Genomic DNA, 27,947 nt, shown 5'->3' with positions numbered 1-27,947 from the left:
TTTTCTCCAGGCTCAGCAGCCCCAGGTCCCTCAGCCGTTCCTCACGAGACGCGCTCCAGGCCCTGCCGTGGCAGGGTAACGCGGGGTGCGCGGAACGGCCGTGCGCTGGCGCCGGTTGCCGCGGGGGAGCGCGAAAGGCCGAGGCGCGCCCGGCGCTTCCTGTTTCGCTTCCGGAGGGGCGGCGGGGGCGCAGCGGCGGCGGCCCGGAGCGGAGCGGGGAGCGGGGAGCGGGGAGCGGCGCGGCCGCGGCCCGGGACACCCCGTAGGGCGAGGACGGGCCGCGGGGCCGCGTTCCCCCCGCGGCGGCGGCGGCGGCGGGAGGCTGCGCGCAGGCGGCGGCGGGGATGTGCCGCGGGCCCGGCGGGGGCTCGCGGGGCGGCTGAGGAGCCGGGCGGCGCCGGGGCCGCCCACGTCTGGCCGCCGCGCCGGGGGAGGCTGGCCGGGCCCGGGGGGCAGCCGGCCCCGGGGGGGCCGCATGAGCCCCCCGCCGGGCACCGGGGCGGGACGGAGGAGGAGGCGGCCGAGGGAGAAGCCGGCCCGGCGGCGGGGAGGCCCGGCGGGCCCGAGCGCGGCAGGTGGGGCCGGCGCGGCCGCAGCCGGGAGGAGGAGGAGGCGGCGATGGAGGGCCTGGCCGGGTACGTGTACAAGGCGGCGAGCGAGGGGCGAGTGCTGACGCTGGCCGCGCTGCTCCTCAACCGCTCCGAGAGCGACATCAAGTACCTGCTGGGCTACGTGAGCCAGCACGGCGGGCAGCGCTCCACGCCGCTCATCATCGCCGCCCGCAACGGCCACGCCAAGGTGGTGCGGCTGCTCCTCGAGCACTACCGGGTGCAGACCCAGCAGACCGGCACGGTCCGCTTCGACGGGTACGTACGGCCCGGCCAGGAGCGGCCCGCGGCTGCCGCCACTGCGTGAGGGGGTGTGAAAGGACGGTTGGCGCTTGCGGCGGAGGGACGGAGAGGCTGAGGGGATGGAACGTCCCTGTGAGGAGGAAAGGCTGCGGGACCTGGGGCTGCTCAGCCTGGAGAGGAGAAGGCTGAGCTCAGGGGCACCTCAGCAGCACTGCTCAGCACCTAACGGGTGGGTGTCAGCAGGATGGGGGGACGCTCGTTTCCGTGGCGCCCGGTGACAGGACAGGGGACATGGCAGGCACAAGATGGAACACAAACACTCCGCTGAAACGCAAGGAGCAAGTCCTTTGGTGCTGGGGTGAGGGAGCCCTGGCCCAGGCTGCCCACGGAGGGTGTGGAGGCTCCTGCTCAGGAGGTTCCCAACCCCACCTGGACACGTCCCTGTGCCCCCTGAGCCAGAGGAAGCTGTTTAAGCAGAGGCTGGGTGAGCTCTGCAGGGCCCTTCCAGCCCCCACCATGCTGTGTTGAGATCTACACCACACTTTGTGTGCCATAAAGGCCTTTGCCCTTCTGAGATTCCCCCACCTGAAACTAAACAGAGTCACTCCCTGCAGCCCAGGGAGCTCCTCCTTGAATTTGCCCTTGGTGAGGGTCACCCCATGAGAGGCATCAGACCAGGGCTGGGTGCTCCTGCACACTGGGAGCCAGCCCTTTCTCCCCTGCAGAGCAGGAGCGTTCAGTGCCCAGCCCAGACACCCCAGGCAACATCCCTTCCTTGCTGCTGGGACCCAAAGTGTGGGGTGGCTGGGAGTGAGGTGGGAGGTTTGAGGGTGGGAAGGAGGTGGCAGGCTCTCAGCTGGGACAGTGGTGCCCGTGCTGCTGCTTGGGGAGAAGCCTGGCTGCTGTGGCTGGGTCCCCAGGTAATATGCTGTCAGGGCAGAAGAACCTGTGGGTGTTGATCAGCAGTGTCTGAACAGGAGGCAGCAGCATGCCCAGGGGTGCAAGAAGGCCGGTGGCAACCTGGGTGGGATCGGCACTGGGGTGGCAGCAGGGCAGGGGTTGTCCCCTGTGCTGGGCACTGGTGAGGCTGCAGCTCAGGGGCTGTGCTCAGTGTTGGGCCACTCACTGCCAGAGGGACACTGAGGGGGAAGAGGGAGGAGGAGCTGACTTCCCTGTGTGGCTTGGGGTGGTTTTTTACATTCTTCCCCCTCCAGCCCTTTTTTCCCCCCAAGGAAAAAACAATTGAGGATACCTGGGCTGGTTCCTGCCCCGAATGGAGGCCTCTGCTGACAGCAAGCCATAGGAAGGGCTGCCAGCCCTCCTCTGCTGCTGAGTTTTCTCCTTGTGCCTTGGCAGGGGGGTGATGTGCCTGCCAGAGCCTCTGCCTGCTGCAGATTAAAGGAGGTGTTGTCTGCCATACAATGGGCCCAGTGGGAGTGCAGCCCAGGCAGAGGAGGGGAGGCATGTGATCCTCGCTGCCCATTCATCTCCAGATAAGGTGGCACCAGGCTCCAGGCTTTTGGCTTTTAAACCTGTAACCTGTGGGGCAGCAATAAATCACCTGGTGCTGGAGAACAAATCCTGGGCCCTGGCTTTCCTCCTGCTTTAATGGACAAGTCTTTTAATGGGGTTGTTTGCAGAGTAAGGAGCTGCTTGCTGTGAGTGACGGTGTGGACATCTGTGTGCCAGTGCTCTTAAACAGCATCTGAGCTCTCAGCAAGAGGTGATTTCCCACAGCCAGGCTACAACAGAGCCTCAGAAACCGTGAAAGTCACTGTTAAAATTGGGTCAGTGTCTCCATGATATGTTAGCCCTGAGAATTGTGACTGTTTTGGACACGTGGAAATAAGCTCCTGTGCCCCCTGAGCGAGGGGAACCTGCTTTAGCAGAGGCTTGGGCTGGAGGAGCTCTGCAGGGCCCTGCCAGCCCCAACCACTCTGTGAAACGAGGTGTTTGTGATTTGGGGTGGTAACTGTGAGCTGTGGCCTGTTTCTGTGTTGAAGTGGTAGGTCAGAAGTCAGGGGAATGGGAAGGGTGTCAGCCTTTATCTGTGTAGTTACACAGCGTGCCAGGGATGCTTTGCCAAGGTTGGCTGTGCCCTCGGGCAGGAGTTGCCAGCAAGCTGTCTGCAAGGCTGTGGTGCAGAAGGGATCTTTGACAGTCCAGCTCAGCTGAACGTGTACCTTTTGAGGTGATGTTTAATTCCTGGGGTTCCAGGACACTGTGCCAGGCTGCCCAGGGAGCTGGGGGAGTGCCCAGCCCTGGAGGGACCCCAAAGCCGTGGGGCTGAGGTGCTGAGGGCTGTGGGTCAGTGCTGGGCTGGGCAGGCTGAGGGCAGGGCTGGGACTGCAGCAGCTTCAAGGGCTTTAACAACCCCAATGCTTCTGTGATGCCATGGAAGGCTGCCCCCCAGCCCCCTTGCCAGCAGCCCATTAAAAACAGGCTACGAGAAACCTCACATCCCACAAGAAATTCAGTGGAGGAGAACCTCTGAGCCCCCTCCTCCTGTGCTGCAGCCCAGGGAGCTGGGAGCTGCTCCCCTCACCCCCCACAGACAGAGAGGGACAGACACAATGCACTTTTTTAACCATACTGTATTTTTAACCCTTAAAAAACTCCTGGGACAGTATTTTCCCCAACTACTGGAGCTGAGGGCCGTGGGTCAGTGCTGGGCTGGGCAGGGTGAGGGCAGGGCTGGGACTGCAGCAGCCTCGAGGGCTTTGACAACCCAAATGCTTCTGTGAGTCTCTGATTTTATAAGTTCAAAAATAGGGTTGCTATAAAATTACCTTCCTGCAGCTGGGTTTGATAGAATCACAGGACCTCAGGGTGGTGGGATGGGAAGGGCCCTGCAGAGCTGCCCCAGCCTCTGCTCCAGCAGCTTCCCCTGGCTCAGGGGGCTCGGGGATGTGTCCAGGTGGGGTTGGAAACCTCCCGAGGAGCCTCCACACCCTCCCTGGGCAGCCTGGGCTCCCTCCCCTCAGCACCAGAGTTGTTCCCCGTGTCCCAGCGGAGCTGGCTGTGTTTGGCACCGCGGTGGCTTCGTGTGGGGCCGTCACACCCCCCTCAGCTGCCTGTTGGAGCCGCTGTGGCGAGAGCCCGAGTCTAACCGTCCGTCTCGTGCCGTTGCAGCTTCGTCATCGACGGCGCCACGGCGCTGTGGTGCGCGGCCGGCGCCGGCCACTTCGAGGTGGTGAAGCTGCTGGTGAGCCACGGCGCCAACGTGAACCACACCACGGTCACCAACTCCACGCCGCTGCGGGCGGCCTGCTTCGACGGCAGGCTGGACATCGTCAAGTACCTGGTGGAGAACAACGCCAACATCAGCATCGCCAACAAGTACGACAACACGTGCCTGATGATCGCGGCTTACAAAGGCCACGCCGACGTGGTGAGGTACCTGCTGGAGCAACGCGCCGACCCCAACGCCAAAGCCCACTGCGGCGCCACGGCCCTGCACTTCGCCGCCGAGGCCGGGCACTTGGACATCGTGAGGGAGCTGGTGAGGTGGAAAGCGGCCATGACCGTGAACGGGCACGGGATGACCCCGCTGAAGGTGGCCGCCGAGAGCTGCAAGGCCGACGTGGTGGAGCTGCTGCTGGCTCACGCCGACTGCGACCGCGGGAGCCGCATCGAGGCTCTGGAGCTGCTGGGAGCCTCCTTTGCCAACGACAGGGAAAACTACGACATCCTCAAGACTTACCACTACCTGTACCTGGCCATGCTGGAGAGGTACCGAGACGGCGAGAACGTGGTGGAAAAGCACGTCCTCCCTCGCATCGAAGCTTACGGAAACAGGACGGAGTGCAGGACTCCTCAGGAGCTGGAGGCCATCAGGCAGGACAGGGACGCTCTGCACATGGAAGGCCTCATCGTGAGGGAGAGGATCCTGGGCTCCGACAACATCGACGTCTCCCACCCCATTATTTACCGGGGGGCCGTTTACGCGGATAACATGGAGTTCGAGCAGTGCATCAAGCTGTGGCTCCACGCCTTGCACCTCAGGCAGAAAGGCAACAGGAACACCCACAAGGACCTCCTGAGGTTCGCCCAGGTCTTCTCGCAGATGATCCACTTGAACGAGCCCGTCAAAGCCAAGGACATCGAGAGCGTGCTGAGGTGCAGCGTGCTGGAGATCGAGCAGGGCATGTCCCGCATCAAAAGCACCCAGGACACCGACATCCACACGGCCCTGGACAACTACGAGTGCAACATCTTCACCTTCCTCTACCTGGTGTGCATCTCTACCAAGACGCAGTGCAGCGAAGAGGAGCAGTCGCGGATCAACACCCAGATCTACAACCTCATCCAGCTGGACCCCAGGACTCGGGACGGCTCCAGTTTGTTGCACCACGCCGTCAACTCCGGCACCCCCGTGGACGACTTCCACACCAACGACGTCTGCAGCTTCCCCAACGCCCTGGTCACCAAGCTGCTGCTGGACTGCGGCGCCGACGTCAACGCCGTGGACAACGAGGGCAACAGCCCCCTCCACGTCATCGTGCAGTACCACAGGCCCATCAGCGACTTCTTGACGTTGCATTCCATCATCATCAGCCTGGTGGAGGCCGGTGCTCACACCGACATGACCAACAAGCAGAAGAAAACCCCTCTTGATAAGAGCACGACGGGGGTGTCTGAAATACTCCTTAAAACTCAAATGAAGCTGAGTCTCAAGTGCCTGGCTGCCCGAGCAGTGCGGTTCTATAACATCAGCTACCAAAACCAGATCCCCAGAACTCTGGAGGAGTTTGTCAAGTTTCACTAGGCTCCATTAAATAAACCCTTCTAGTGGTGGTGCTATCCCGGGACGGCTTCGGTTGCAGACAGCAGAGGGGACACACGTGTCCACAGAGAGGCTTTTGGGGTTGGGGTTCCTCTGGATTCAGGCAGGTCTGGTTGGGAGGGGTGGGGGAGGGAACTGGGAGGAAGAAAACCACCTTGTTTTCCCATAGTCACAATGTTTGGAGGTTTTGGTCATCGTTGTCTCTTTGCTTTTATAAACAAAGCAGCAAGAATCCCGGTGTAACTCGTGTTTCCAGCACGCAGGATTTGCAGTCTGGGTGCTTATTTACAGGGCCCCCCTTGGCAAGGGCCACTGTCACCCTGCCACCCAGGCAGTGGCTTTGCACATGGCTGGGAGTGAGGTGGGAAGGAACAGTGCAGTGCTTGGTTAGGAGCGGAAAAGCCTCGACACACAGAGCAACCTGTTGCTCTCGTACCTCACCATCCGTTTATGCCTTTCAGTTGTTGCTGAAGGTGTTGGTAACGTTCTAAGTTCATTTTTCATTTGGTTTTATTTGGTTGAAATCATGGGCAGCAGTTATCAAAGCAACAGCTACAGACAGAGGGAATGCTCTGGTAGGAAGGACGGGCTCACCTGGTGATAGCTGGACATACCAGGCTCTTCACTGGCTGCTGCTGTAGTAAGTATTGAATAGCTTCTGTAAAAGGAACTTGCACATCTGACTGAAACGAACTGGACTCACCATGGCTTCTGTTCCTGTAGCTGAGTTGCTCACCCACAAAGATCACGCATGGATACCTAGGAAATCCCGAGGGTATTTGTGCTTGTGTGTGTGTCCCAACATTTCAGAATGCTTTTAACTTGATTTTTGTGTGTTCTGTTTCCTTTTGTTTGATGTTCTTTCCATGATCAACACGCACCTTTTGGACTCAACCAGTATGGAAAGAGAAGGAACCTGCACTCTTGGCTTTGCAGATGCTGGCTCTTCCTTTGGAGTAGTCTCACCAAAGAGAGTCTTCCTTTGGAGCTGGCTTTCCCCACGAGTTTGGAGTCTGTGCCTCAATTGGACTTGAGGATGTGGGGGGTGTTTTTTCATGGTTTTTACTCCTTTCATGATGGAAATCTCACTGCAACCTGATTGTTTTTAAACTGCTGGTGTGGGGAGCAGCTGATTGTACAAACAGCTTCTCCTCGGTAGGAGTCGCAGCCACTCCCCCCTGACAGTAAAATGTCACTTGTTTTGACAAGGCTACTGGGAAACTCTTTGTTCCTTTTAAAAATGCAGCTTTTTAACTGTCAGATGATGAAAGAATGTTCTCTGTAGGGGTTTGTTTTGTTTTCTAAACCAATCCAGGTAGAGCTTTTCAGGCAGGTTTGGGCACACCCTTTCTATTTGTATGACAAGGAAATAAAACACTGAATGTGCAAGGACTTTGGGACCCTGACTTTGTGCCCCCCCACCCCGCTGCAGGGGACTGCTGCTTGGGGGTTGGATGGTGCCCTCAGCCTGATGGTGGTCTTTGGGAGGGCAAAAGCTAAAGCTTTGCTAAGGAATGAGCTCCTCAAAGGTGGCTGGTGCTTGTGTCTCGGGTAGGTCGGACTGCCATGGCTCTTGCAGGCAAAGGTGGGGTGAAAGGGCCAAGCTGAGCTGCCCAAGGTGTTGGTGTTGTCAGAGGGTTGGGAAGGTCTGAGTGTGCCTGGAAACTGTGACTCTAAATGCCTTGCTGCTGGGTGCTGGGAGGGTGTTGGGCTGAGGTCGTTGGGAGGGCTGTGCTTTCCTGCTCTGCTCACAACTCCCACATCTGGAAATGCAAACAACTCAAAGGTCTGAAGTCCCTGATGGCTCAGGGTGAGACCTGGGGAATGCTTTTAGTCTCCCAGTGTGGAATCATGTCTGTTACTGCTGCAGCTTTGCTGTAGCTGGAGCAACTTGAGACCCCTTAGCAAGTGGATTATTTAAGCAACTGTTAACCAGTATTTGCATTGAGGGGGGTGTGTTACAGGAGAAACCTCTTCTGCCCCACTGTGCCACAGGCTTCACACACAACCCTGATGCCTTGCTGTTCCTTTTCACACTGGCACATTCACAGTGTGTGGTGTGTACACAGAGTCTTTGGTGCCTTGGGAGACTGAGGGGAGAGGGCTGAATGCTCACAGGGGCTGTCACTTGCTGCAAAACAAGGGGTTCTGCACTGGAAGTGGTTCTGAGCTGCTGTGTCATTAAGGCAGGATTTCTTTGTGTTGCTTTTGGGTTGGTTTTTTTTTTCCTCAGGACCTGTTTCTGACCTGGAGTCACCCAAGTGCTGTGTTGAAGTACTCGGTGTTCTTGTGACACACCTGTATGAAACCCTGCTGGGGACAAAGCTGCATGCTTGGAATGGCTGTAGGTAATAATAAGGTGAAGGAAACTGCTCCTCTCTTAACTCTGCTTTTTCTTTAATAAGAAAAAGCTGTTGGACCAAACACTCCTGTGGAAAAGCTGCCTCTTCAGTCCCTTGGTCCTGCTCCTTCATGACTTTGTCCTGCTCCTTTCCCACTTTGGGCTCCCTTATGGGATACTTGCTGAGCTCCTGCTTTGCTCCTGCTGCCCCTGGGATGATTTCAGTATGTGGAGACCTGAAGAGAGAGGATGCTGTTAACCCAGAAGCAGCAATCCAGCTTCTTGTCAGGTGGCTGCAGAGCTCTTTATCAAGAAAGAGGAGGAAGGTCTGTGCTGTGGAAGGTGCCACCAAAGCCATTCCTGTCTCGGGTGTGATCTCTGCTCTTTGGTTCCTGATGGGGACAAGTTCCTGCGTGTCTGCAGCAGGAGGTGGTGGCACAGCCCTGCTGTTGTGTTGCCTCTCCTCTGGCACCAAAAGCTCTTGGCCAAAGGACAGAAGGGCAAGAAAACAGGTGAGTGCCTGTTTGCTCACACCTGAGGGTGCAGCAAACCCCATCCCTGCTCTTGGTGTCTCAGGATCTTCCCTCTCCTTGGGCTGGAAATGTCTTTTTCAGGCCTTAAAAGCTGAACTCCTTGTTATTTACAGTTATTTAAAGCCCTTGGTAAAAGCCTGTAGAAACCTCAGAGGTGAAGCAGCACCTCTGGGGAGTAGCAGGGTGTCCCCTCTGGCAGGGATGAGGAGCGCCTGTGCCCGTCGGTGTGGGCTGTTACTTACACAGCAGCTGTTGGAGAGCAGCCTGCCTTGGAAAATACACCTTCCCCTGGGCAGCTGGCAGCCAAAAAGGGTTCAAACCCAGAGGCTCAGTCCCTGTGTCTGGAGGGATGTGCTGGGGGAGGTACCCAAGCAGCTGCAGGTGGAGGGAGCTGCAGCTGATGTCTCACATGCATGCCTTTGGCTCAGCTGTCTGTGAACCATGGGCCTTAGGTGGTGGGGAGGAAGGTCCCTTCCAACCTCTACCATTCTATGAGTCTATGCAAAGCTGAGTTTTACACCTATTCCACAGGGTTCTGCATCTCTCTGGAGGCAAAGACTCCTCAGCTCTACCCCAGGACCTCGGCATCAGCAACCAGGGTAAGGCACTTGGCTTTGGGAAAAGGAAACCTGCTAACTTTGTTGTCTTTGGGTCCATGGGAGCACTAACGCTGCCAGCATTGCCCTGAGCTCCCTGAGCCCCACCCTGGTACCTGCACCAAGATTTGGGCTCTCCAGGGTGGCCCTGCACCCCTTCAGGCCCCCTGGGAGGGCTGAGACCCGAATTAGAAACCCTGACAGTAACAACTCCAAGGTGAGGATGCCAGCAATGAAAATCAGCTTTCTCCTCCATTTTATACCATGAGTGGGGCTGATTCTGCAGCACAACTTCCTCTGGGCTGGCAAAAGCTGTGCTCAGTGCTGGGCCCCTCACTCCCTGCCACAGGGACACTGAGGGGCTGGAGTGTGGCTGGAGCTGGGGAAGGAGCTGGAGCACAAGGGTGCTGGGGAGGGGCTGAGGGAATGGGGGTGTTGAGCCTGGAGAAGAGGAGGCTGAGGGGAGATAAAGAACAATCTCTTCCCTGAGAGGGTTGTCAGCCCCTGTGCTTAGGGGAGACAGCAGCACTCTCTGACACTCCCTGACAGGAGGCTGCAGGGAGCTGGGGGTCGGGCTCTGCTCCCCAGTAATGAATGACAGGACAAGAGGAAAGGGGCTCCCCAGGGGAGGTTGAGGTTGGAGCTGAGGCAGAACTGTTTCCCCAAGAGGGGTGTCAGCCCTGTGCCAGGCTGCCCAGGGAGCTGGGGGAGTGCCCAGCCCTGGAGGGACCCCAAAGCCGTGGAGCTGAGGTGCTGAGGGGTCAGTGCTGGGCTGGGACTGCAGCAGCTTCAAGGGCTTTAACAACCCCAATGCTTCTGTGATGCCATGGAAGGCTGCCCCCCAGCCCCCTGCCAGCAGCCCATTAAAAACAGGCTACGACAAACCTCACCTCCCACAAGAAATTCAGTGGAGGAGAACCTCTGAGCCCCCTCCTCCTGTGCTGCAGCCCAGGGAGCTGGGAGCTGCTCCCCTCACCCCCCACAGAGAGGGACAGACACAATGCACTTTTTTAACCATATTATATTTTTAACCCTTAAAAAACTCCTAGGACAGTACTTGACCCAACTTCATTACACACCCCGAGGCCATCCATATGCTTCCTTCTCATCCATAACATTAACATCAGCATAAATAATCCTGTTATGCATCCAAAGGCAGCTGTTTGTCAGCCAGCAGCAATGCTCTGCACCCTCCCAGCCAGCACACGCTGTGGCACTCTCCCCAGCTGCTCAGCTGGTACCAAACACTCCAGGCTGGGGGGGAGTGGGCTCTTTGGGTTTGCCTTTTATGTTCCTGCTTTGGTCTTGGGTTCTTTTTTCTCTCCTCCTTTGCTTGAATGGGTAAATAGCTTCTAGAGTAAGTATGTACAGCTGGATGCTGGAGATTTGCATTAAGGTGCTTTCCTTGGCTTCTCAGTTGTGTTCAGTGCATTAAGAAGGAGGCAAAGGAAGAAAATCTCCACCCAAATTGCCCCCCAGGGTTCACCACAGCCAGGAGGTCTGAGAGCCATGGCCAGCAAAGCCCCGGGGTTTGCCACAGCCCATCCCCAGGAATGGACAAGCCTCAGGTTGGTTTGTTTTTAAAGGATATGATTTCTTTAAGGATGTTTTTTGCAGCTTCCCCCTCCCCACATTGCTTTGGAGCCACGAGCAGGGGGTGGGGGATTGCTTTGGGACCTGGAGGGTTTTGGCTTTTGGGTTGGTCCTTTAAGTGGTTTCACACAAAGGGGATGGTTGGATGCAAACCAACCCCCAGCTGAGCACCCACATCCCTCAGAGGTTGAAGCTGTGCTCTGTCTCCAACGAGGGGCTGGCAGGGGTAGAGGGGGTGGGTAGACCTGGCAGCCCCTGCTGGGAGGGGGCGGGGGGGGGTGGGTAGACCTGGCAGCCCCTGCTGGGAGGGGGCAGGGGAAGTGGGTAGACCTGGCAGTCCCTGCTGGGATGGGGCAGGGGGAGTGGGTAGACCTGGCAGCCCCTGCTGGGAGGGGGCAGGGGGGTGGGCACACCTGGCAGCCCCCTGCAGCATCACTCAGGCCCTGGGCTGCTCTGCTCCCGCTCGGCCCTGTGCTGCCGGCTCCCGCTCTGGAAGAATCCAAGCTGTAGGGTTAGAGAGAAACGAGAGAGAAGCCCACCATCACTGCAGCTGCTTGCTGGGAAGCCTCTTGTCTCTAACAGGATATTGCCAGGAGGTTTAGAATCACAATCTCAAGGTCTGGAAGGGACCTGGGAAGCTCACCCAGTGCAACCCCCCTCCCAGAGCAGCACCACCTAGAGCAGGGCACACAGGGACTCATCCAGCTGGGGTTGGGATGTCTCCAGAGAAGGAGCCTCCACAGCCCATCTGGGCAGCCCCTGCCAGTGCTCCCTCACCTCAACAGGGAACAAGTTCTGCCTTGTGTTGCTTTGGAAGAGGTTAGAGGTGTTTTTGTGATGCCTGACAGGGCTGTGGACACAGAGCTGCAGGATCAGGGGTGCCTCCAGGCATGAGGGTCTCCACTGAGCCCCCCTCAGGCAGAGCTGAAAGGGCTGCTCACCTTCCAGAGCACGAGGATGAGCAGGGCCAGGAGCAGGAGCCCTCCTAAGGTGCTCCCCAGGATGATCCAGATGGGGATCTGCGACTCCTCTGCTTTGGAGATTTCAAATGTTATCTGCAAGGGAAGAGACACCACGATGTGCTGCTGGGCAGGAGCAGAGGGGATGGGATGATGCTCCTTTGGGAGGAGGCTGGAGCTGCTGGGAAAGCTGCTCAGCAGCAGGGATTTGCCTCAGGTTGTCCCTGCTCTGTGTCAGGATCAGAGCTGCTCGGCCACGACTGCACGAAGCAGCGTGGAGCTGGGTGCCCGGTGCTGCTGCTCCAGCCCTTCTCCAGCCACTGGAGTTTCCCCCCTGGGGTCAGAGGAAGGTGCTGCTGCATCCTCAGAGCTGCTGGGTCCCTGCTGAGCCTCCTGCTGGGGCTCACCTGACGGCTGGGGTCCTCCTCACGGAACACGACGGGGCTCCCGAAGCGGCGCTGCAGAGCGGCCTTGGTGATGAGCTTCAGTGACTTGAACTTCAGCTGTGCACAGAGAGATGCTGGATGTGAGCATCAGCCATGGGAAGGGACCCAGTGCCCCAGCCCAGGTGCCCTCTGTGGCTTTGCTCCCCAACATGGCTTTGTGTCCACAGCCAGGGATGCTGCATCCGTGGGGGAGGATGAGGTAGGGCAAGGAGTGAGTGTGGCTGTCTCAGCAGGGAGGGCTGCTGGGGATGAGAGTCCCCAGGGTGAGGAGCTGTGTGGGACTCTCATCCCCACACCAAGAGAATAAGTGGGGTTTGGAAACTGAAATCCCTCCACACAAGCCCAGGCTCCCTGGAAGGGAAGGCAATGGCAGGAGAGGAAAGCAAACAAAGCCCCAAAGCCCACGTTGTTGCGTGAGGGCTCCTGGGAGGGGCTCCTCAAACACCCCATCCCTGCCTGCTTTAGAGGGGGACTCACTGCTTTCAGAGACTTCATCCACAGGTTGCCATGCAAGTGCAAGTTCATCTCCTGGCTGGGGGCTAATTTCACATTGCAGTTGATGGAAATGACATCAGAGTTGCTGTGGTTCTGCAGGAGGAGAAGGAGCAGCGCTGCTGGGCAGGGCATAACCCCCCCTGAGCCTGCACCCAGGGCAGTGAGAGCCAAAGCCCAGCCGAGGGGCCACACAGCCCCTCCCTGGGGGCTTGCTAGGTGGCTGTCTGGGGGAAGGGGAGGTGGGCAGAGCTCAGCCCAGGGGCAGGATGGGGCCCGGGGTGCTGCATACCAGGTGGGGGGTGCGGTGCAGGTCCTCAGCTGTGGGGCTGTGCCGGTAGTCGGTGCTGTTTCCCCACATGGTGCAGGTTGTGTTCTCCTGTGGGAGAAGCTGATGGGCTCCAAGCACAGGGACCACAGTCACCACACCTCCTCACGTCCTGCCCTGTGCTCAGCACCCATCCTGCTGGAAGCAGGGGGAACCCCAGCACCCCTTGGCATCTGCTGGTGCTGGGGGTGCAGAGCCTCTGCCCAGCCAAGCCCTGATGGCAGAGCCCCGTGCAGTGCCCCAGCCACGAGTGCTGGGTGGCAGGGGGATGAGACCAGAGCTGCAGCACACAATGCCCAGATCCATCTTCCCAGCAGCATCCGTCTGGCACGGCTGCAGGAGCAGAGGGAGGCTGGGGATGCCCCAGGAGCTGCTCCCAGCCCTCTCACACCCCTTCCTCAGTCACTCACACCCCCAGTTCCTCCCCCCCAGGCACAGCTGGTGCTTTCCAGACCCTCAAGAGCTCATCCCACCCTGGAGGGACGACTGGCTCGGAGAAACACTCGGACTAAACCCTTTGGCTCCTGCCCTTTTCCCTGCTTCCAGCCAAGCAGATGTGGAAGGGAGCAGGCCAGGCAGGAGCCAAGGCTGTCTGTACAGGTGTGAGCACGGGGAAGGGGTGCCAAAGGCTGGGGTGACCCTGCTCTTGGTGGCTGATGGGGATGAAACCCCTCTCTCACCTGATCCACCACGAAGTTTGTCAGGAGCAGCAGCCGGTTGCCCGCCCGGGTGGCCACGGGCACCGTGAGCTTGATGGTCACCCCCTCCACAGGGAAGAAGCCCAGGTTCTGCAGCTGAGAGGGCAGAGGACAGGGATGTGACACACTGGCACATCCCAGCTCTGGGCTGGCTCTCAGGGAGGTCCCCAGATGGTTCAGAGCCCAATCCTTACCCTGAAGGTGCAGTGGAAGGGAGGCCCGATGCTGCCGTATCTCTCCAGGGAGCTGTTGGACCTGATTTCGTAGTAGTCCAGGCTGGATGCCCTGTTGTGAGGAAGGATGAGGTGAGCTCAGCACCAACCCAACACAGGGCAGCCCCTCTCCCAGCTGCCCCCAGCCCCTCTGCAGGCAGGTTCCCCAAGGAGAGGCCCTGGCCCCACTTGGGATGGAAACCAGCTCCAAGAGGGAGGGTTTCCACACTCTGGTGCTTCTGTAGCATCTTTCTCTTTCTCTGCAGGTTTTTTTCTGGCCTTTTCAATCTTAACAGAGACACCCAAGGCCCTGCTCAGCAGTGTTCATGGCACATTTCACTCTTGGGAGGGGAAATCCCATCCCTGCTTCGCAGCTGGAGAAGAGGGGCCAAAGCCAAAGGGATCTCCAGCGATGGACACGGGTGTCACAGCACCAGTGTGTGTCCCAAAACCCCCCAAACTCCTCCAGATTCCTCCTTCTTTGGTTTTTTAGTCCCTTCCCAAGGTGCCTAAACTTGTATTTTTTGGCCAGCTGTGAGAGGTGTTAAGTTGAGGAGCCCTCCCCTCCCCACCAGCTCTAAGTACTCGAGTGGGTTTTTATTCCCAGTGTCCCACTGCCTCGAGTCTGAAAGAAAAATGGAGTGACTGAAAGCCTCCAGAGGCTGCTGAGAAGGCCAGCAAGCTCTGCCAGGGAAGGTGCTGCTGGGGGCCACGTTGTTTCCTTGCAGTCAGGTAAATAAATTCTCCCCTGTGCCTTCCCTCCCCACTCTCTTTGGGCTGGAGGACAACAAGCTGCTGTTGATGCCCAAAACCCCTTCCCTGACACCCCTGCGCTGAGCTGCTGCTGGGATGGTTTTCAGGGGGGTGGCTGCTGGCCCAGACATTGGCCAGCACCACATGTTGTGAACATTATTGCCTGCAAAAAGTGCTTTTTCCTCCCTTAAAACCAAATTGCCTTCACTCTCCTTAATAACCCTTCTGCATTTAAACCTTCTGGGAGCAGCATCTGGTTGCTCCTTGCTGTTGGTTCTCAGAAGGACCCCACTGAGAATGATGCTCAGCACTGAGGATGCTCAGCCTCTGCTTTTATGGTTCCTTCAGCCCCAAAAGCAAATCCCCTCCCTCCCCTCAAATTAAAGCTCAGTCTGCACTGGGCTCTGAAGGCAGCTCTCACAGGGCCAGCTCTGCTTTTCCCCAAGGACACCCTGCTAGCTGTGTCCCCTTCCAAAACACTCACCTGGTGAAGAGCAGGTCAGCTTCATACTTGAGGGGGAAGTTCAGGTGGGCAAAGTTGTCCTCTTTGGTGCTCTCCTTCTCCTCACTGTCACTGAAAGCAGCAGGACGAGTGTGGGGTGAAAAAACCCTTCTCATGGTGGTTTTGTAGGAAGCAGGTGGGAAAAGGCTGAATGTTTTGCTTTGTGGCCAATGTGTGGAGAGAAGCACTTTCAGCATTAGCCCAAGGCCATAGAAGTAGATGATTCAGAGAGAGGTTTCACCCCTAGCAGCCCTAAAGCCCTGGCAGAGAGAATCCTGGGCTGCTCTAATCATTGATGAAGATGGGAGAAATAAAGCTTAGAAACCCCCAAGGAGATGTCACTTGGCTGTCAGGAATCCCAGCCTGAGTGAGGAGGATTTTGAGGAGGGGAGAGGTGTTTTTCCTGGGAGTATTTGTGAGTGGTGGTGAAGAAAGCTGCAGTGACCAGGAGTGCTCAGAGCAGAGCCTGCCACAGCCTCCAAATGTACAGCAAAATGATGCCCCTAAAGATACAGATAACTAAAGCCAGGCTGGTCTGGGAACAGAGAGCTGCACAGCCTGTGGTAACTCACAACATCTGGGAACAGAGAGCTGCACAGCCTGTGGTAACTCACAACAACCTGGTGTCCTTGTGGTTATTCCCCAGAGTGGAGCCTCCAGCATCACCTCTGGCTATGGGAGAAGGAACCCCAAGGTCCTGTCAGCCTCACCAGCACATGCAAGGGAGAAAGCAGCCAGTAACCTGTTGGTGATCAGGTAGATCTCCATGCTTTGAAGGAAAATGGACTTGCTGAATTCAAAATCCAGGCGAAAAGCCACCTGTGGGGGGTTGGAAACAGGATGGAGAAAGCATTAGGGACAAAAGGGCACCACAGTGCTGGGGGCAAGAGCATCCTCCTGATCCCCCTGGGCTTTGGGCAGAGCCTCAGCTTTGCTGGGAGAGGAGAGGCCACACTGGGAATGCTTCAGGGTTTGCTCCCAGCCTCCAAGACTTTGTGCTCTGAGGCTGGAGAAGCAAACAGCCTCCCCTTTGGAAGGGAAACTCCCCCAGGGACCTGCAGGCAGAGGCTGCTGGCTCCCATCTGCAGCACGGGCTGGGGAAGGAGGGAGGGAGGGAGGGAGGCCAACAACAACAACATGTGATAGATGTCACATCTGCAAGAGCTGTGGCAGTGACCTCAAACTGTCTGGGGCTGTGCAGCTGAGGGGAATATGAAAGCTCCCTCTGCTCTTGGGCCAACTTTCCATTTCCAGCTTGTCTTTGTTTTGGCAGGACCTGGGCTACCTGATGCCACGCAGATGCATTCCCAGCCCCCGTAGGTCATGGGCAGCCGGAGCTGCCACGCTCTTCCTGCAGCCACAGGCATCTCAGAGGGCTGGCTTTTGGGAGCTTTCAAGCTTAGAGAGGTGCCTGGAGCTCAGCCACTATTCTCAAGCTCCTGAGACAAGGAAAAGCTTCAGACAGACACAGGGCTTGGGAGGGTTTTCTCTGTAGCTCCCTGTTGTATCGGCTCCTCTTCCCAAGGGGTGCAGGTGGGATTTCACACCAGGTGCTTGCAGAGCACAGCATCTCCTCCTCTCTTTCCCTTTCCCACCTTAAACGCTGCTTGTGCTGTTTGCAAAGAGTTCTGTGGCACATAAAAATGATGCTCACTGCACTTGGGCTTACCCTGAGCTGTGGTTTGGAGGATGGCACCAGCCCCAGGGGCTTGGGCAGGCTCAGAGGAGGGGCCAGAGGACCCTGGGTGTTTAGAGCAAGGAAAACCTCCCATGCAGGGCAGGGTGCCTCATCCTGTGAGGAAGGAGCTGGGGGAAGTTGCCATCAGTGGTTTGAAGCCAAGATTAAATTGCTCCAAAGGACAGGGGCCAAACTCTTTGACTTGTAGGAGCTGGGTTTGATTTTGGTGCTCTCCTGTCACTTGGGGCAGCACCCTAATCATCCTGGCTCCCCTGACACACCTCCCAACACCAGCAATGCACAGAGAAAGGGAAGAAAACAAGTGTTTCTCTTTATAAATCCTGTTTGAAGCTGCCCAGCCCAAAGATGGATGGGTGAGTGGGTGGGTGGATGGGTGGCTGCAGCCCTCTGGCTGTGCCAGGGGCAGGGGGCTTCTGTCCCATGGGTGAAGCCTCACTTGGGCAGAGTGGAATAGCTTTACCTTGGCCTTGGCTCGGAAGAAGGGGTAGCTCACGTTGCACACCCTCTTGTTGGGGTGCTTGTCCTCCGTTGTGCAGTCAATGTTGATGTCTGTGTCATCCTGAAACGGGACAAGAAGTGGCTGTGACCCTGTCTCTTTAGGAAAGCAGCAAACACAATGCCAGGGCTCAAAAGAGGCTTTAGCTTCTGGCCAGACCAACCAAACCAAGGCTGTGTGCTGCAGGCTGAGAATCCTTCCCAGGCAGCTCAGTTTCTAGGGCCCTTTCTGGAGAGGAGCATTTCCAGCAAGCAGCTGCCAGCTCTCTGCTTTAAACCCTCTTTAGAAACTGAACTGCAGCAGTGGATGATTGAACCTTGGCTCTGTGATTGAGAAGAAGGGTCTTCTTCTGTGCTGAGGAGTCACAGGGAAGCAGCAAGAGAGAACATGAGCTGGTTTTGAGCTGCTTTTCTTTGTGGCCACCAGCTAGGCAGTCACCATTCATTTCCTCATCTCAGCAATGGCATTCCTGCTGCTTAAAGCCCTTCCAGCTCACCAGCCAAGCTGAGGATGTTCCTGCCCATCACAAAGACCATGCACAGCCTGGGGTCAGCAGCCCTGCTCTGCCCAGTGGAGCAGCCCTACGAGGGGCTGTGTGCACGTGGCCATCCCCACCACCAGGCAATCAGCTACTCCAGGTTCTGGCCCTGTGTAAGACCTCACAAGGGTCTTGGTTCAAGCTGCTGCCACCATACAACTACAGGATCATTTGGGTTGTCAAAGCCCTTGAAGCTGCTGCAGTCCCAGCCCTGCCCTCACCCTGCCCAGCCCAGCTCTGACCCCTCAGCACCTCAGCCCCACGGCTTTGGGCTCCCTCCAGGGCTGGGCACTGCCCCAGCTCCCTGGGCAGCCTGGCACAGGGCCTGACACCCCTCTCAGGGAAACAGTTCTGCCTCAGCTCCAACCTCAACCTCCCCTGGGGCAACTCTAGCCCCTTTCCTCTTCATTCATTACTGGGGAGAAGAGACAAGTCCTACCCAGGAGCTGAAACATCCCAGCACCAGCTGCAGGGAAAATGCCTCAACAGCCATCTCCCACTCATCTGCTGGTATTAGAGACAGCTACTTTGGGTTTGAGTCTCTCTACAGCCTCTGACATTTACATCCATCACCTCTGGCTGGCAGTTTGCTTATTTATAAGGAGCAGCAGCCAGACACTCGTTAGCAAGTGATGCTCCTGTCTTCCTGCATGGTGCTGTGTTCCTGAGCACCACGGGATTCCCCCAGCCTGCCCCAAATTTGGAGCCATCTCTCAGAAAACACGTTTCTTTCTTATTCTGGGGGGGCAAAGTGCCCCACAATTTCCCCTTGGCACTGCTGGTAGCAAAACCAAACAGAGGACGTGGGATCTGCAGGAGGGAATGAAGTCATTGGGGGGTGAGGGGGCTGAGGGAGGATGCTCAGCTCAGCAGCATATTTCCCAAAGCTCTCTGAGGAGAGGGAGGAGTGGCAGCGAGACCCTGTGAGCAGGGGGTGAAATACTTGGGGAGGGAGGGAGTGGATGGGCTCAGCTGTGGAGAACTGGCATCTCCTGGCTCCATGCTGAGCTGTGGCCACATTCCTCTTTATCAGCCCCTTCTTCCAGGAGTTGTATCTCAGCTGCAAAATTCCCTCCCTGACAGGAACTTGGCTGTGTGCTCTGAGTATTTTTAAACTGCTGGAGTAGATCAATGAAGAGGGGAAATCATTTTGTCTGCATTTGACCTCCTTTCAGGCTCTTACCATCCAAAAGTCTCTGTGTTTCCAAAATAAAGAGCTGAAAGGGCTCTGAGTGCTTAAAAAAACCAAGCCCATAAATATGTCTGCTGGATGAGGGATGGCTGGAGGGAGTTTTGGGCTCAGCTGGAGGACACACAGCTCCTCACCCAGCCAGGGTCACAGCAGCCCTGGCTGTGCCCCCCCAGCAGCCTCACCTTGGGGATCAGACTGGCAAACTGGAGGTTTCTGGAGAAGGAGATGTTGAGCACCGTGCTGTAGGCGTTCTCCCCTCGGTTCTCCAGCACAGCTTCCACAGCCACCCTCCTCCTGCTGCTCTCGACGATGAAGACGGAGGCGTCGAAGGAGAGGCTGAAGGCTGAGCAGGCTGGAGGAGCCCTGCGCAGCGCCCGGCGGCAGAACTCCCTGCAACAGGCACAAAGGGCTTTGAGCTGCCAGCTGCCAGCCAGCCCCTGGCCTGCTGGGGAAAGAGGAGGCACAACCCCTGCCGTTGGACCAGCGTCGTTCCCCAGAGGCTGTGCTGCCAGCCAGCGAGAGCTCGACCGCTTTGTCGGGCACAGAGGGACCTGCTGAGGTTCAGCCAGGGCGAGGGCAGAGTCCTGCAGCTGGGGAGGAGCAACCCCTGCACCAGCACAGGCTGGGGGTGAGCTGCTGGAGAGCAGCTCCAGGACAGACCTGGCAGTGCTGGCTGATAATAGCCTGCCCATGAGCAGCAACGTGCCCTCGTGGGCAAGAGGCCAGTGGCAGCCTGGGGCAGCAAGAGTGTGGGCAGCAGGGTGAGGGAGGTTCTGTTGCCCCTCTGCTCTGCCCTGCTGAGGCCTCATCTGGAGTCCTGTGTTCAGTTCTGGGCTCCTCAGCTCCAGAGGGACAGGGAACTGCTGGAGAGAGGCCAGAGCTAGGTTAGCAAGATGCTGAGGGGACTGGAGCATCTTCCTTGTGAGGAAAGGCTGTGGGACCTGGGACTGTTCAGCCTGGAGGAGAGAAGGCTGAGGGGGCATCGCATCAATGCTCATAAATACCTAAGAGGCAGCTGTTGAGAAGATGCCAGTCCTTTTTCTGTATCACAGAATGGTTGGAAGGGTCCTGCAGAGCTGCCCCAGCCCTGCCCCTGCTCAAGCAGGTTCCCCTGGCTCAGGGGCACAGGAACGTGTCCAGGTGGGGTTGGGAACCTCCTGAGCAGGAGCCTCCACACCCTCCCTGGGCAGCCTGGGCCAGGGCTCCCTCACCCCAGCACCAAAGCACTTTCTCCTTGTCTTCAAGTGGAACTGTTTGTGTTCCAGCTCATGTCCATCACCCCTTGTCCTGTCAGTGACCACCACAGAATAAAGCTGCTCAGTCCCAGTCAGGAGCTCATAGTACAGCTGGGACACAAGGCAAGTACAGGTCCCATGGCATTAGCAAAGGGTTTCCCTGGCTGCCATCCCTCTCCCAGCCACTTTACCAGCACGGACTGCAAAGGCAGCAGCACCTGCTTTTGCAGACTTGATGGGTGTTTGGGCATCCATTTCTACTTTATGGAAAGTAAGCAAAGGAAACAGTGAGATGGTGGCACCTTCAGAGCCACTTTCTGCCTCCAATGGCTGAGCAACCCCGGTGCCACTTTGAAGGAACAGCTCTTTTCCAACCAGTCACCTCAGAAATGGTTCCTCAGCAGAAACCACCTCTGTATCAGCTGCTCTTCTAGGGCACCATCCAGCTCCCAGCGACGCTGTCAGGAAAGCTCCCCAGACCTCCAAATTAGGGGGTTGGCAGCCTAGTAGACCACAGCATCTGCTCATGGTTATTTGTAAGGCCTCCAGCCTCTAAGAGCCACCCATAATCCCTACCTATAGCTCACTTCAACCTCCTGTGGGGCCCCAGACCCTCTTCCTTGTCAGGCCCTGGGTCTCAGCCTCAGCACCAAGAGCTTTACAGGAGACACAGAGCAAGAAATGCTGAATTAGGGGATACAAGTGAGCTTGGCCCAGAGCCCCCTGCCATGGATGAGAGGCAGAGGTTCAGGCTCCTGTGCTCCTGATAACATTCAGAAGCTCTGTAAGCAATGAACTGTGGTGTATCATTACTCCTGCTGCGTGAGTCAAGCCTGTAATTGCCCAGTGGGTCATGCCAGGCTTGCATTCATTCCCCCTCTCTGTTATTTACTGATTTGCCTCCCTGGGGCTCATCACCATGGCATCAAATGTGAGTTGTTTTGTGGGTTCCCTGAAAAACCACCCATCCATTCCAGGCAGGGGCTCAGAGAGCCATTGCTGAGGAGCATTTTGTGGGGGTTGTGGATGAAGGACCAGTTGTGATGCCAGAAGCTACGGAGCAGGGGTTGGGGCTGGGTTCCAGAGCTCCTTCTCCCCAGCTTGGAAGGACACTCAGATGCTACTCACATGGCACTGGGCACATCACTTCTGGCATCCAGGACCAGATCAGGGACACAGTGCTCATCCTCATTGCAGCCATTCCAGAAAGGGACCTGAGGAGGACAACAAGAGCAGCTCAGTGATGATTTGTGCCCCACCTTGTCCTCCAAGGAGGAAGGACACGGGTGGTGAGCCCAGGCTGCAGCAAACGCCCACCACGTCGCTGTCACAGGAGGGGCCAGGGATTGCAGCCCTGAGATAAAGCAGCACATGTCACATCCAGAGATGAACCTGCTGCCCAGGGGCCTGGCAAAAGGCACGTTGGGAGGTTGGTGCTGTGACCTACCAAGACCTTGAGCGAGGTGGGCCAGCCATCATCCAGCATGGGCCCCTGCTCAGGCTGCTCCAGCTCGTAGTCGATGGAGAACGTCACCGGCTTCACGTAGTCAGCTGTGTCCTGCAGCAGACACAAAGCACCAGTGGGAAGGACAGGGCTCCTGCTCAGGGAGAAGCAGCACCAGAGGGCAGCTGGGGCAGAGCTCCAGGCATGTGGCATGGTTTTATGTGTTAGGGATCTGTCCCAGGGCCAGGGGTGACCTGAGCCCAGCGGCAGCTGCTGAGCTGCCCACGTGCACGTGTCTGATGACGCTGGGGGTGTTTCACCCTCGTGGTGTTGACCCCACAGAGTGGATGCTCCAGGTTGGAGGTGGAGGGACTGTCCCCAGGGAGAGGCAGAGCTGTCCTGCAGCCCTTACCTGGGGCTTGCCTGGCTGGTAACGAAGCTGCACCTTTGCTGCAGCTCTCTGAGCTCTGCCCATGCCTCAGCCCAGCCCGTCGGGTGCAATTCGATGCTCTGAAGCGAGATGCTTCTTGGGCTAAATCACAAGCTCCAGCCCCAGCTCCAGACTTGAATTTCCCAGAAGTTCATGGCAGTTCAGGCTGGAGCTTGAGGGCTGGGCCAGTCTGGCAGCTCAGCTCCCTGGCCTTCACAACGTTCTCCTCATTCACTGGGAATGTTTGATTTCGGCCAGGTTTGTGCATCAGCCGTTCCCTGCGAGTGACACACAGCTCCCGCACCCGAGGAGGGGTCCCTGATGGTTAGAGGGCTGCAGGGGGTGAGAGCACAGGGGACTGGCACAGAGGCCTCTGCTTCCTGATGGAGAACAAAATGAGTTTTCACTGCTTTTGGAGCAGGAGGAGCAGCCTCAGCCCGGTGCCAGGAGTGCAAACCCTCCCTGAGGGCACGGCTAGCAGCTCCTGGAAGGGAGCACGGTGCAAAGTGGGGCTGCAGTGAAGTCATCACTCAGAGACCCAGCAGCTGCTGCGTGGCAGCAGCTCCATCCCTGCCCACATCAAACCCAGCAGCAAGAAATCCAAGCATGGGGATCAGGCCAAGCTCCAGCCCCACGAGGCCACCAAAGCTCCTGTGACTGCGGAGCACCTTCCCCCGGGGCTGGCAGAGCGCGAGGTGGGTTGGGCTCAACGAGCTTCACGGTCTCTTCCAACCTGAAGGATTCTACTGTTGTAGGGGGAGAGCCCAGCCTTGTCCCATCCTTCTCCCCACTCACCAAGACGTGGAAGTGGAGGCTGTGGCACCGCTCGTGGCCGGCGGGCAGCTGCAGCTCCCTCTGCGTGTGCCGCTCGCCGCTCTCGTCCAGCTGCGCCCGCGCCGTGTACCGGCGCTCGTCAAGCGTGGCCTCGTAGCGCAGGGCTGCAAGCACAGCAGCACCATCAGGGCTCCTCCCCACCTCACCCTCACCAGGGAGCAACACCAGTGCAAAGAAAAGGGCTTTGGGGCACTCTGGTCCCTGCTCATCCCGTTGGCAGGGAGCACACGCTCGGAGAAAAGAGGGAGAATCGGATTATGGTCCTTGTCTGTTCCCAACAGACTCTTCTGTGGGGTAAAGGATGGAATCAGAGAATGGTGGGGGCTGGAAGGGCCCTGCAGAGCTGCTCCAGCCCAATCCCCTGCTCAAGCAGGTTCCCCTGGCTCAGGGGGCACAGGAACGTGTCCAGGTGGGGTTGGGAACCTCCTGAGCAGGAGCCTCCACACCCTCCCTGGGCAGCCTCCCTCCCCTCAAAGGACTTTCTCCTCCTGTGCCAAACACTGTTTGTGTTCCAGCTCATGTCCATCATCCCTTGTCCTGTCACTGGGCACCACAGAAAACAGCATGACCCCATCCTGCTGCCACCCACCCTTTAGGTGCTGAGCAGTGTTGCTGAGGTGCCCCAGAGCTCAGCCTCCTCCTCTCCAGGCTGAGCAGCCCCAGGTCCTGCAGCCTTTCCTCAGGAAGATGCTCCAGTCCCCTCAGCATCCACTCTCCAACTCAAAAGAGGAACTTAAAAAGTACCACATAAAATCTGTGCAGCATGTGTAATTCTTTGCCTCTCACCTGTTCACATGCTTGGCCTGACCAGTTCTGGAGCTGTTGTACAGGAGAAAGGCAACTGCTGGAGAGAGGCCAGTGCAGGGCTACCAAGGGCCTGAGGGAATGGAACATCTCTCTGAGGAGGAAAGGCTGTGGGACCTGGGGCTGTTCAGCCTGGAGAAGAGAAGGCTGAGGAGGGGCCTCATCAATGCTGATCAATACCCAAAGGGTGGGTGTTGAAGGGACAGGGACAGTCTTTTTCCATAGTGCTTGGGGGTAGCACAAGGGGTAACAGGCACAAGCTGGAGCACAGCAAGTTCTACCTTCCACAAGCTGGATTAGCTCTAGAGGGCTCTTCCAACCCCCATTCTGGGATTCTGTACCTGGGAGCACTCTCCTCCCCCAGTGCTTGACTGGAGATCGTTTGCACCATCCACGAGGTGACTCTCGTGGGCAGAAATGAGGGTAAAACTAACTAAAGGAAACCCCACTCAGCTTCATCTCCTGCAAGCTCTGCAGAGCCAGCAGGGAGGAGGCAAACGCTGGGGCCCATGGTACAAATCCAACTCCTTGCTCTAGGGGATGGGAATCTTTTTCCTTTGGCTTCACTCAGGGCTGAATATTCCCGTGGGAGTGTTGGCTGATGGGCTGCAGGGGCTGAGCCACTGTCACTTCCCCTTTCCAGCTGAGTCACGGGCACCCGGGCTCGGGGTCAGAGCAGCATGCGAGGGTTTCATTGCAGAGCTGGCCAATAACTTCAGAGAGATTCCCCAGGACATTAGGGAAACAGGCACATGTGGTGTGCAGATGTGTCCTGCTGGATGCACAGACGCCGTGCAACGTGGTCTGGGCACGTCCTCTCCCGTCCCGCTGCCCGGGGCTGGGGGGGTGGTGGTGCTGGTGACATCCCCATCACAGCCAGATGAGCTGTGGGAGAGCTTGGCCACGGGGTGTAGGGAAGACAAGGGGTCAAAGGGGGTAAGGTGGTATCCTTGGCATGTTTCCTAACAGCAGGGCCAGCGGCTCAGGCACGTGGGCCAGGGCAGGGATGAACTTAGGGGTAAAAAGAGGGGTGGTGGATGGCAAAGTGCACAGCTCCAGACACAGCAGGCTCTCCCTTGGTAGATGCTGAGTGCTTCCTGGCACCCAGAGACCCAAAACACGCCCTGAGGCAGGGTTTGTGTTGCACACAGCACTCACCCACGCTGGCTGACTGGAAGTGAGCCGAGAGGAAGACGGCGGTGAAGCAGACGAAGGCCGACATGCAGGTGGCATCCTTCCCGTTCCTCCTGCAGTCCTTGGTGAAGATGTTGATTTTGGGGGGCTCGAAGCGGATGCTGGCGTTGATCTGGACCACGCTGCGGGACCTGTGGGGCAAGCAAGGCCTGGGAGATGTGCTGGGGCACAGGCTGCCCACAGGCACCATCACTGGCCTCCGACACCCTCCCCACACCTCCCAGTTCACCCTTTTAACCCGTTTCCTCAGCATCGACGAGGTGCTGAGGGAGCCCAAAGGCCACCACAGCTTGCTGACCTGCCCCCAGGTCATCTGTGTAGTGTCTTGAGAACCAAAGCACAAGCACCAAAGGACTCTGGCACATCTTTGCCTCCTGCTTTTGCCAGGCAAGTGGCTCAGCACTGAGGGTTTGGCCTCTTGTGAGCGCACAGCGCTCCCCAAGGCTCATCTCTGCTGGGCACAGCTACCCTCCTGTCCTCACAGCTTCCAGGGGCCTTCCAAACATTAGCCAGCATTTGAAAGCATTAAATTGTCCTCATTTAATAAGAACAAGGGGAGCCTGGGCAAATCACCACAAACCCATCAGCTGCCTTGAAACTCCCGGGGAGCAACCGACGACATTCAATGCAGAACCAACTCTGACACCCTCCAACGGCCCCAGGACCTCGAGATGCCACGTTCCCACCAGGCAGGAGGTTGTTCTCATGCAAAGGTGGGTCAGAATGTTGGGAGATCACTTTCTTCCCCTGCAAACATCAGCCTATTGCAGAGGAGAGTGCCAAAGGAGGCGCAGCTAACCACAGCAGCACGGCGTTCCCCAAGGAGCCGACAGCCAAGTCGACGAGCCCGTCCTCGTTCAGGTCCAGCTGCCCGTGGATGCTGCACCCAAAATACATCAGGCCTGGTGCGAGCTCTGCAGCTGCTATCCTCTGAAAAGCAAAGGGAAGAACCCAGGCTGGTGTCCAGCAGGAGCATCCCCACCTGCCAAGGAGAGGCTTTGCCACACCAGCCTCCACCGTGTCACTGGAGATGCCCAAGCTGAGCTCTGCGGGCAGCGAGGGGCTGTTTCTCTCCTCAGACACCATCCAAAGCTTTCTGCTGAATTTCAGGAGGAGCTTTTTCACCCAGAGGGTTGTTAAGCATTGGAATGGGCTGCCCAGGGAGGTGGTGAAGTCACCATCCCTGCAGGTATTCAAAAGACACACGGATGAGGTGCTGGGGGACACGGCTCAGTGATGGGCCTGGCGGTGTGAGGGGAGAGGTTGGATTTGATGATCCTGAAGGTCTTCTCCAGCCATAATGATTGCATGATTCTACTCTTCATGTTCACTGTTTCTCACACAAGTGAGGAATGCCTCTAATGATCTAAGTGCAGAGCATTGCACATTTTCAAGCACATTTTGCATCCCCCACGTTTGCTTTGTCTTGGACCCTTCACAAGAGAAAATACCTGGCAGTAACAGCCCACAGTGCAACACTGCAGCTACCTCTTTCTGTGCTTTATCAGCCCTTAACATGGACATGAATGGCATTTATTCTGATGAAGGATGAGGACAATCATGGGGTCAACTCACAGGAAAGACATGGAGGGGGCTGGAGCGTGGCCAGAGCTGGGCACAGAGCTGGGGAAGGGGCTGGAGCACAAGGGGGCTGGGGAGGGGTTGAAGGAATGGGGGTGTTGAGCCTGGAGAAGAGGAGGCTGAGGGGAGACAGCAGCACTCTCTGACACTCCCTGACAGGAGGCTGCAGGGAGCTGGGGGTCAGGCTCTGCTCCCCAGGCAGCAATGACAGGGCAAGAGGAAAGGGGCTGGAGTTGCCCCAGGGGAGGTTGAGGCTGGAGCTGAGGCTGAACTGTTTCCCTGAGAGGGGTGTCAGCCCCTGTGCCAGGCTGCCCAGGGAGCTGGGGGAGTGCCCAGCCCTGGAGGGATCCCAAAGCCCTGGGGCTGAGGTGCTGAGGGGTCAGTGCTGGGCTGGGCAGGGTGAGGGCAGGGCTGGGACTGCAGCAGCTTCAAGAGCTGTAACAACCCAAACTGATCCCATCATTCCACGACAACCAAAGCCCTACCTGCTTGTACTTCTTCAGGATGGTCTCTTCAAAGCCAAGGAAGATGTAGATGGCTCCTTGGTGCTCATCCTCCAAAGGTGCCCCTACGACAAGGTCGTTGTAGGAGTCCTGGTTGAGGTCGGGCACGGCCGCGATGCAGGAGCCGAAGCGGGAGTTGTGGTAGCTCTGCAGCTCCAGGAGGGCTCCGCTGGAAACGAAGCGATTCTGCTGGGCCAGCCAAAGAGAAGAGGCAAAAAAACAGCCACCCCAAAACCATCAGCAGCAAGCCTGGCAAGAGGAGAAAAGCCTCTAAAGGGAAGCAAACGGGATGCAGTGGCGTGGGAGCGATTTCTCTAAGGAAGGAGGTAAGTGGGAGCTGCCCAGCACGTCCCTGGGGAGGGACGAGCCCCACGCCAGCCCCACGCCTCCTGTGCCTCCCTTTCCTACCAACCTACAGAAGTCATTGCCTCAAAAGTTGTAGGGTGCCCTGCTGCACTGTGAGGCACATTTGTGGGTGACAGGAAAGCCAGTGCTGTCCCAGAGAGCTGCAGGGCATCGGGGCAGGGGATGGAGGTGGCACACATCCCCTCTGTGCCCTGCAGCCATGGCACCTGACCTTGCTGCTCTCCACGACCTCACGCTTTGGTCCAGCCCCTGGGCGGGAGAGTGCCCTTGGAGGGAACAGTTTTGGAGAAGGCACAGTGGATGGAGACTATTTCTCCAGTGAGATACCTGTGTTGCACATCCTCAGGGCTGGGAGCAGCAGGACCTGCCCTTGCTCCCTGTGCATCAGCTCCTTGGGCCACGATTCCCACAGCCCTGGGAGCAGTGAAGCCTCAAGATGAGGTGGCTGTGCTCCAGCACGGGCTGACCACCCTTCTCTGGCAGTCAGCAAACCCCCAGAGTGTTGATAAACAAGGAAAACAGACAATTCCTCCCCACAGCA

At 57.7% G+C, this 27,947-nt stretch overlaps 2 protein-coding genes across 7 annotated transcripts in view; one reads left to right on the top strand and one right to left on the bottom strand.

The window, feature by feature from the left end:
- Positions 1-432: 432 nt before the first annotated feature.
- Positions 433-7,026, top strand: FEM1B (fem-1 homolog B). Of its 2 annotated transcripts, none has more exons than XM_062000165.1 (2): positions 433-866; positions 3,984-7,026. In XM_062000165.1, the coding sequence occupies exons 1-2, from the start codon at positions 619-621 to the stop codon at positions 5,617-5,619; spliced, it is 1,884 nt and encodes a 627-aa protein (XP_061856149.1). In that variant the 5' UTR covers positions 433-618; the 3' UTR covers positions 5,620-7,026. The 2 variants fall into 2 exon arrangements, with proteins under 2 accessions (XP_061856149.1, XP_061856150.1); XM_062000166.1 differs by lacking the exon at positions 433-866 and adding an exon at positions 903-1,080.
- Positions 7,027-10,127: 3,101 nt separating this feature from the next.
- ITGA11 (integrin subunit alpha 11) overlaps positions 10,128-27,947 on the bottom strand; it is a 54,020-nt gene continuing 36,200 nt past the window's right edge. Inside the window, exons 14-31 of one of the 5 annotated variants that reach the window (XR_009819066.1) lie at positions 27,023-27,229; positions 25,756-25,886; positions 24,921-25,087; positions 22,920-23,062; positions 21,698-21,808; positions 21,379-21,464; positions 19,198-19,405; positions 17,250-17,348; positions 15,833-15,909; positions 15,073-15,162; positions 13,818-13,908; positions 13,606-13,719; positions 12,890-12,988; positions 12,583-12,693; positions 12,067-12,162; positions 11,642-11,755; positions 10,989-11,204; positions 10,128-10,945 (exon numbers count right to left, since the gene is read on the bottom strand). Coding sequence is in view for 4 of the 5 variants with exons in the window: in XM_061999860.1 (XP_061855844.1) it covers positions 11,133-11,204; positions 11,642-11,755; positions 12,067-12,162; positions 12,583-12,693; positions 12,890-12,988; positions 13,606-13,719; positions 13,818-13,908; positions 15,073-15,162; positions 15,833-15,909; positions 17,250-17,348; positions 19,198-19,405; positions 21,379-21,464; positions 21,698-21,808; positions 22,920-23,062; positions 24,921-25,087; positions 25,756-25,886; positions 27,023-27,229 (2,016 nt within the window). In the remaining variant the exon portion in view is untranslated. Of the gene's footprint in view, positions 11,205-11,641; positions 11,756-12,066; positions 12,163-12,582; positions 12,694-12,889; positions 12,989-13,605; positions 13,720-13,817; positions 13,909-15,072; positions 15,163-15,832; positions 15,910-17,249; positions 17,349-19,197; positions 19,406-21,378; positions 21,465-21,697; positions 21,809-22,919; positions 23,063-24,920; positions 25,088-25,755; positions 25,887-27,022; positions 27,230-27,947 lie in introns of all 5 variants that reach the window. The other 4 variants (XM_061999860.1, XM_061999863.1, XM_061999861.1 and 1 more) reach the window with 4 other exon arrangements.

This window comes from Colius striatus, chromosome 7 (genome assembly GCF_028858725.1).
Source record: "Colius striatus isolate bColStr4 chromosome 7, bColStr4.1.hap1, whole genome shotgun sequence".
Taxonomy (NCBI): domain Eukaryota; kingdom Metazoa; phylum Chordata; class Aves; order Coliiformes; family Coliidae; genus Colius; species Colius striatus.
The sequence above is the reverse complement of the archived record's forward strand: the minus strand, read 5'-3'. Positions and strand labels throughout refer to the sequence as shown.